The sequence below is a fragment of the Dendronephthya gigantea genome, unplaced genomic scaffold, assembly GCF_004324835.1.
Source record: "Dendronephthya gigantea isolate DGI-Jeju-01 unplaced genomic scaffold, DenGig_1.0 000247F, whole genome shotgun sequence".
NCBI classification, from domain to species: Eukaryota; Metazoa; Cnidaria; class Anthozoa; order Malacalcyonacea; family Nephtheidae; genus Dendronephthya; species Dendronephthya gigantea.
This window is the reverse complement of record NW_021163257.1, coordinates 205,205-212,180: the sequence shown is the minus strand read 5'-3', so window position 1 is coordinate 212,180 and position 6,976 is coordinate 205,205. Positions and strand designations below refer to the sequence as shown.

At 36.9% G+C, this 6,976-nt stretch overlaps 2 protein-coding genes across 2 annotated transcripts; one reads left to right on the top strand and one right to left on the bottom strand.

Moving 5' to 3' along the window:
• Nucleotides 1–326: 326 nt before the first annotated feature.
• On the top strand, nt 327–1,483 carry LOC114540695. The gene is made up of 3 exons (XM_028560818.1): nt 327–657; nt 1,125–1,193; nt 1,284–1,483. The coding sequence occupies exons 1-3, from the start codon at nt 396–398 to the stop codon at nt 1,481–1,483; spliced, it is 531 nt and encodes a 176-aa protein (XP_028416619.1). The 5' UTR covers nt 327–395.
• Nucleotides 1,484–2,882: 1,399 nt separating this feature from the next.
• Nucleotides 2,883–4,233, bottom strand: LOC114540687. Its single transcript, XM_028560810.1, has 3 exons — nt 3,903–4,233; nt 3,367–3,435; nt 2,883–3,276 (listed from the first exon to the last, which is right to left on the bottom strand). Exons 1-3 carry the CDS (start codon nt 4,162–4,164, stop codon nt 2,900–2,902), a joined length of 708 nt encoding a protein of 235 aa, XP_028416611.1. The 5' UTR covers nt 4,165–4,233; the 3' UTR covers nt 2,883–2,899.
• Between the last annotated feature and the right edge of the window lie 2,743 nt (nt 4,234–6,976).

Genomic DNA, 6,976 nt, shown 5'->3' with positions numbered 1-6,976 from the left:
GAAAGCGAGGAAGTAAACTGGACGTTTTTATATTTGATTTAAGAGTAGAAATCGAAACCATACTAAAATACGGCAGCTTAGCGCAACGAATAAAGTAAACGCGCGCGCAAATAAAAACGCGCGGGTAACTCCCCAACGCACGTACCACGTCAAATCACAGCTTTGTAATCGGAATTTTTCTGTAACTCTTTTACATTTAGGCGTATGAATGGCCTAGAATTGAATTCTGTGTTTCACTCTCTAAACGTGTACAACATGGTCTCTTCCTTGGATTTATAATAATTATAAAATGGTCTTCGCCTTCGATTTACAATTATGTTTTTAAAATTGTAGAGCACTGATTGCTCTCCCCAGCCTTATGCTCGGTGCGCGTGTGAGGCACGGATGAGAGCAATATGGCGGAAAGCAAGAGTGGCCGAAAGAAGAAAACGTCGGCTGAGCACATGGCTCGCCTGGCAGATATGGTGCGAGAGAACAGCCAGAAGAAAAAGAAACCTGTTCAGGTTGTTTTCAAGAGACACCCATCTACAGGAATGCGGATCCACACGTCTAAATACAGACCTGGAAGAAAAAATATAAGACCTACGGCTACGGCTACAGGAAAGCGACCAGCATGCCTGTCTCCTGAAAGAACATTGGAAGAACGCGAGTTGTCCGGTGTGTATTTACTTATTTTTAACTGTAAGACTAACTAAATTTACCGGCTATTTTTCAATCAAATAACTACTCAGTATTTTAGTGAAATTACAAATTTATATGCCTACAATTAGCACAATACTTTTCATGATTTCATGTGCATGTATTAAATTTGATGTATATATATTTTGTGTAAATGCTGCATTTCTCATTGAGTCTCTTATTTTAATACATTTTAGAGTTTCTAACATTCCCTAAAACTGTATTCCTTATTTTTGACAGTGTCTAGTGCATAGTTTAACTACTTTCAGTAGTTTTAGGTGTTATAATATCGTATACACATTATATACATATTTTATAGCAATTTTGCAGGTAGACTTGTGGTAAATATGCTGTATGTAGGCCTACAAATATATACTTACGTATAAGATAATTTAATATATATCACTTCTTATTGTTATTAAATAATATCCCTTTATATTTGATAGGAGACATCTCCTGGGATAGTGAAATGTGCACAGAAATTGATAGTGACCATGATTCCATTTGTAAAAGTGGTAAGGCAATTTATCTATCTGGTATCATGTTGACTTCCACATTATACAGTAAGTACTAGACTAAACATTCTTTGCCACATTTTAACACAGATGCATTGGATAACCTCATAATTGAAACCCAGATGTTTCTGGATAATTGCAAGAAGAAAAAGGTTATGTCCTGGAAAGAACGAAAGAAGAATGCCAACATTTGCTGGGAATCGTCCAGGCCTAAGATCTTCAAGGCAATGGTAGAGATGCAAACCCCGGTGAAGCTTTGTGCAGTATTTGTGAGGAGGTACCTGCATTAATCCGCTGCTTTCAATGTATTGAGGTCACCAAAACTTTTGTGGATCTTGTGATGTCGATTGGCATAGGATGCTACCATTTCATGACAGAGAGATTTTTCAGGCTGGGTATTATGAATATGTACCATCTACAATGGGTTTAAGTAATGAATCCCAAGTTATCACCATCAGTAAGTAAGAAGCATAAATGCAAATGCTGTGACTTGGCAACAAAAAATTCCACATGACTGTGTTCCAAAATCACATGTGATCACATGTGATTTTGGAACACAGTCATGTGGACTTTTTTAGGGGACATTTGGCCTCATTATTACCTATTAAAAGTATTATATATATTCTTATTCAATAGCAAACCACAATATACAAGTTACAGTACTCTATATAGGTCAGGTTTCACACTGCATGGTGGTCAAAGTCAAAAGTGTTCACTCTGATAGATGAAAGTATCAGGACAAGAATCAATATCATTTACCAGTTAGCATGTTGATAACGAAATGTTCTTGCCATAAATTGGTTTAATAATGAAAACTACCTAATGTAGATATCTTTCTTTTCAATTGACAGATATTTGTATAAAACATTTGGTGTCTAAATTTTGCAATTTACATGTACCTGAGATTCTACTCTGAAAGTAACCCGTACAGAGTTTTTGCTGTACAAAATATGCTGTACCAGTAAACATTATTTATTCTGTATATACAATGTTCTCTTAATAGAAAAGTCTGTTCCTGTTTATCGAAAGCCTAAGAAGTGCCCAAGCTGTGATGAAAACAATGGATTTGACCCAATATTCAGTGATGGCCAGATAATTATTACTCTAAGAGGTTCTGTACTGAATTTGTTACATGTAGCTTCCAGAATATTAGTACTGTACACTTGACATTGGAGCTTTTCAGTAAAGAACTGTATTGTGTATTTTGTTTGCCTGCATTACCAATTTATTATCCCAGACCACTTTATTTGGCACCTAATTGTTATCTTTCACTCTGCCAACTGAACGATAAGACAAACGTTCCTGGCAAAATCCCATTAGTGTTGATATCTACATTAGGTAGTTTTCATTATAAACCAATTTATGGCAAGAACATTTCGTTATCAACATGCAGTTATAACTGGTAAATGATATTGATTCTTGTCTTGATACTTTCATCTATCAGAGTGAACACTTTTGACTTTGACCACCATGCAGTGTGAAACCTGACCTATATAGAGTACTGTAACTTGTATATTGTGGTTTGCTATTGAATAAGAATATTTATATAATACTTTTAATAGGTAATAATGAGGCCAAATGTCCCCTAAAAAAAGTCCACATGACTGTGTTCCAAAATCACATGTGATCACATGTGATTTTGGAACACAGTCATGTGGAATTTTTTGTAAGAGGTTGCCAAGTCACAGCATTTGCATTTATGCTTCTTACTTACTGATGGTGATAACTTGGGATTCATTACTTAAACCCATTGTAGATGGTACATATTCATAATACCCAGCCTGAAAAATCTCTCTGTCATGAAATGGTAGCATCCTATGCCAATCGACATCACAAGATCCACAAAAGTTTTGGTGACCTCCAATACATTGAAAGCAGCGGATTAATGCAGGTACCTCCTCACAAATACTGCACAAAGCTTCACCAGGGGTTTGCATCTCTACCATTGCCTTGAAGATCTTAGGCCTGGACGATTCCCAGCAAATGTTGGCATTCTTCTTTCGTTCTTTCCAGGACATAACCTTTTTCTTCTTGCAATTATCCAGAAACATCTGGGTTTCAATTATGAGGTTATCCAATGCATCTGTGTTAAAATGTGGCAAAGAATGTTTAGTCTAGTACTTACTGTATAATGTGGAAGTCAACATGATACCAGATAGATAAATTGCCTTACCACTTTTACAAATGGAATCATGGTCACTATCAATTTCTGTGCACATTTCACTATCCCAGGAGATGTCTCCTATCAAATATAAAGGGATATTATTTAATAACAATAAGAAGTGATATATATTAAATTATCTTATACGTAAGTATATATTTGTAGGCCTACATACAGCATATTTACCACAAGTCTACCTGCAAAATTGCTATAAAATATGTATATAATGTGTATACGATATTATAACACCTAAAACTACTGAAAGTAGTTAAACTATGCACTAGACACTGTCAAAAATAAGGAATACAGTTTTAGGGAATGTTAGAAACTCTAAAATGTATTAAAATAAGAGACTCAATGAGAAATGCAGCATTTACACAAAATATATATACATCAAATTTAATACATGCACATGAAATCATGAAAAGTATTGTGCTAATTGTAGGCATATAAATTTGTAATTTCACTAAAATACTGAGTAGTTATTTGATTGAAAAATAGCCGGTAAATTTAGTTAGTCTTACAGTTAAAAATAAGTAAATACACACCGGACAACTCGCGTTCTTCCAATGTTCTTTCAGGAGACAGGCATGCTGGTCGCTTTCCTGTAGCCGTAGCCGTAGGTCTTATATTTTTTCTTCCAGGTCTGTATTTAGACGTGTGGATCCGCATTCCTGTAGATGGGTGTCTCTTGAAAACAACCTGAACAGGTTTCTTTTTCTTCTGGCTGTTCTCTCGCACCATATCTGCCAGGCGAGCCATGTGCTCAGCCGACGTTTTCTTCTTTCGGCCACTCTTGCTTTCCGCCATATTGCTCTCATCCGTGCCTCACACGCGCACCGAGCATAAGGCTGGGGAGAGCAATCAGTGCTCTACAATTTTAAAAACATAATTGTAAATCGAAGGCGAAGACCATTTTATAATTATTATAAATCCAAGGAAGAGACCATGTTGTACACGTTTAGAGAGTGAAACACAGAATTCAATTCTAGGCCATTCATACGCCTAAATGTAAAAGAGTTACAGAAAAATTCCGATTACAAAGCTGTGATTTGACGTGGTACGTGCGTTGGGGAGTTACCCGCGCGTTTTTATTTGCGCGCGCGTTTACTTTATTCGTTGCGCTAAGCTGCCGTATTTTAGTATGGTTTCGATTTCTACTCTTAAATCAAATATAAAAACGTCCAGTTTACTTCCTCGCTTTCGAAAGTGAACTAAATTCTCTTCCTTCCAAAACACAAGCGGAACTGTGGTAACACGTTCCTCCCTTTATATTTTTTATATTAAGCCACTTAATAATACGCATTATTATATGGCACGCGGTCTCGTGACTAAAATGGCGTGCGCTGTGTGTTCTTTGCCGGTCTGGAATCCCCCAGTATTAGACCGTTGCCGTAGTAACGGTCCAACTCTCGTATTTTTGAACAAAAACAAGCTTGCACTTTTATTTTTGACACGAAAAATATCGACGGAGAATGGACGAAGAAGAGCATTATTTGGTACATGTGAATATTATATTTATTCATCTTTGACTTTTGTTTATATTTAATACTGTATCATTCTTATTTAACGAGCAAAAAACAAAGTTTCGGAAGCTGCTTCAGTGCTTGCTTGGCGACTGCCTGGCGAAAAAGCCGGCAAGAATGCTGCAACTGCAGCGCAATGTATAAATAAATAAACTAAATGCTGTATGCAATATAATAAATCCCTTATTAACCGAATACGTTCGGTCCGTACTGGAAAAATATCAGACCTCGGTCTTTTATGTACGGACCTCGCTATTGCTCGGTCCGTACTGTCAAGACCTCGGTCTGATATTCTTCTAGTACGGACTTCAAATTCGGTTAATATGTGGTATAAATGAACTGAGACAAAAAAAATTATGAATACACCACAGTGTTTTTACCCAAAATCGTAAAATATACTTACATATTTTCTCGATAATTTCAATATAGAATAGTGAACCACAAAATAACAACGCTTTTGAAAACAATTTGCAACGAACTATTCGCGAAATGTGAGCCTCTCGAAATATTTGGAGAAATGAGCGGTCCTTTGTTGACGTGGATAATTAATACTTTTGCGCACGCGAGTTTTGGTGAGCAAGCGAGACATTGAGTCAGCGACAATATCAACAAAAAGAGCGCGTGGTAATGAGAATTTTCGAGAATGAAGTAGTGAACATATTTATGCTGAAGTACTCGCAATTAGCTAGTACAGCTTGAAAGAATTCGTAAGGGATGGTCTTATCCTAAGAGGAACGTGGTCATCGCCAGCAAATGAAATGAGACTTTTTGAGGCGGAAGGTTTTACGATTCTCTGGCTAAAAAACACAAAGTTCCTGGTAGTTGATGGAAAGAATGCGAAAGAAATTCGTACTCGGGTGAAGCTATGTGTGATCTTGCAAGCGTGACTGCTAGCGTAGACAGGGCTACTAACACTGAGAATTCAACACTGTTGATGACAGTCGATCTATAAACCGGCGAGGTTATGCTGCCTGGCGGTTCTATATACCGTGGCGAAACAAACGCAGTCAAGTGTTCAATCTGATAGTGCAGAAAGCATTCAAAACCTTAAAGTTGAACAAACAGTCGATGAACAACGCGACTGTTCGCTCGTTGGCTGAATCTGTGGATGTGCTCGCCTCAATAGTTGCTGAAATCCAAACATAAATATACCGTTGGGCACAGGATTCATGTGACAGGAGTATAAAGGCTACAGAAGGTGAACCAATTTTTTCTCAGCTGTTTAATTGGAAAAGCCATAGAAAAATTGTAACAGTTTTCCTGCTTCGTCCCCATAGGTGTACGAGACAAAATTTCGAGAACTAAAAAGTTCGGGCAAAGTTCAGCCGAAAATTCGCGCAAACTGAAAAAGAATTAAAAAGCTAAAATTTTTAAAACTAAATTTCGTAATATATATCACATATATGTATTTTTTAACTATTTTAAATAAATTTGTAAGGCTCAATCAGTTGGTCATGCTAGGTTAGTTGGTCAGTAGGTCCTTTCTACGTTTGAAAAAAACTATCCAGGTGATAACTTCATCCATTTTACAAACAGCTGGCCCAAGAGCGACACGTTCATTAGACATGAAAAGATGGGATTTCCACAATATAGACAACATCGATATTTAAAAAGCGCTTGGAGATGTAACGTGTTATTTTGGTGTTCAGATCTTAAAGACACAAAAACCAAAATACGGGGTAGTTTTTGTTTAAGTTTAAATTGTTGTCTCTCCGTCAATTCAACAAACTCGCTTGCCTAAATGGATCTCATCTGACCTGGTTTGGCGGTGCAAGGACTAATCATATAACAGTTTAAATTAGACAGAAAAGTCACGTTTTAACTGAAAACGTCCCTCCCACTAAGTATTAAAAGTTTAATTCACCCTGAAGCAGTCTACGGGTATGGGTAGCCTTATTTTGCTCAATAGAAATTCAAGCTGTTTACATGTTTTATAATAAAAATCTTGTTTGCCCCAACAGGTCAAAGTTTGACTACTGGAAACGCATTTTAGATATGAAGTCCGATGGAGATTCATTGAACAAAATAAGGCTACTGTACCCGTAGACCAGAAGCTGTGTATCAGATTAGAACGGATATGCAGGGTCATTTGGCAG

Coding starts and splice junctions, on each gene's coding strand:
- LOC114540695 (XM_028560818.1), top strand. CDS start 396: ATGGCGGAAAGCAAGAGTGGCCGAAAGAAGAAAACGTCGGCTGAGCAC. Junction 658..1,124: donor GGAAGAACGCGAGTTGTCCG/GTGTGTATTTAC, acceptor TATATTTGATAG/GAGACATCTCCTGGGATAGT. Junction 1,194..1,283: donor TGATTCCATTTGTAAAAGTG/GTAAGGCAATTT, acceptor ATTTTAACACAG/ATGCATTGGATAACCTCATA.
- LOC114540687 (XM_028560810.1), bottom strand. CDS start 4,164: ATGGCGGAAAGCAAGAGTGGCCGAAAGAAGAAAACGTCGGCTGAGCAC. Junction 3,436..3,902: donor GGAAGAACGCGAGTTGTCCG/GTGTGTATTTAC, acceptor TATATTTGATAG/GAGACATCTCCTGGGATAGT. Junction 3,277..3,366: donor TGATTCCATTTGTAAAAGTG/GTAAGGCAATTT, acceptor ATTTTAACACAG/ATGCATTGGATAACCTCATA.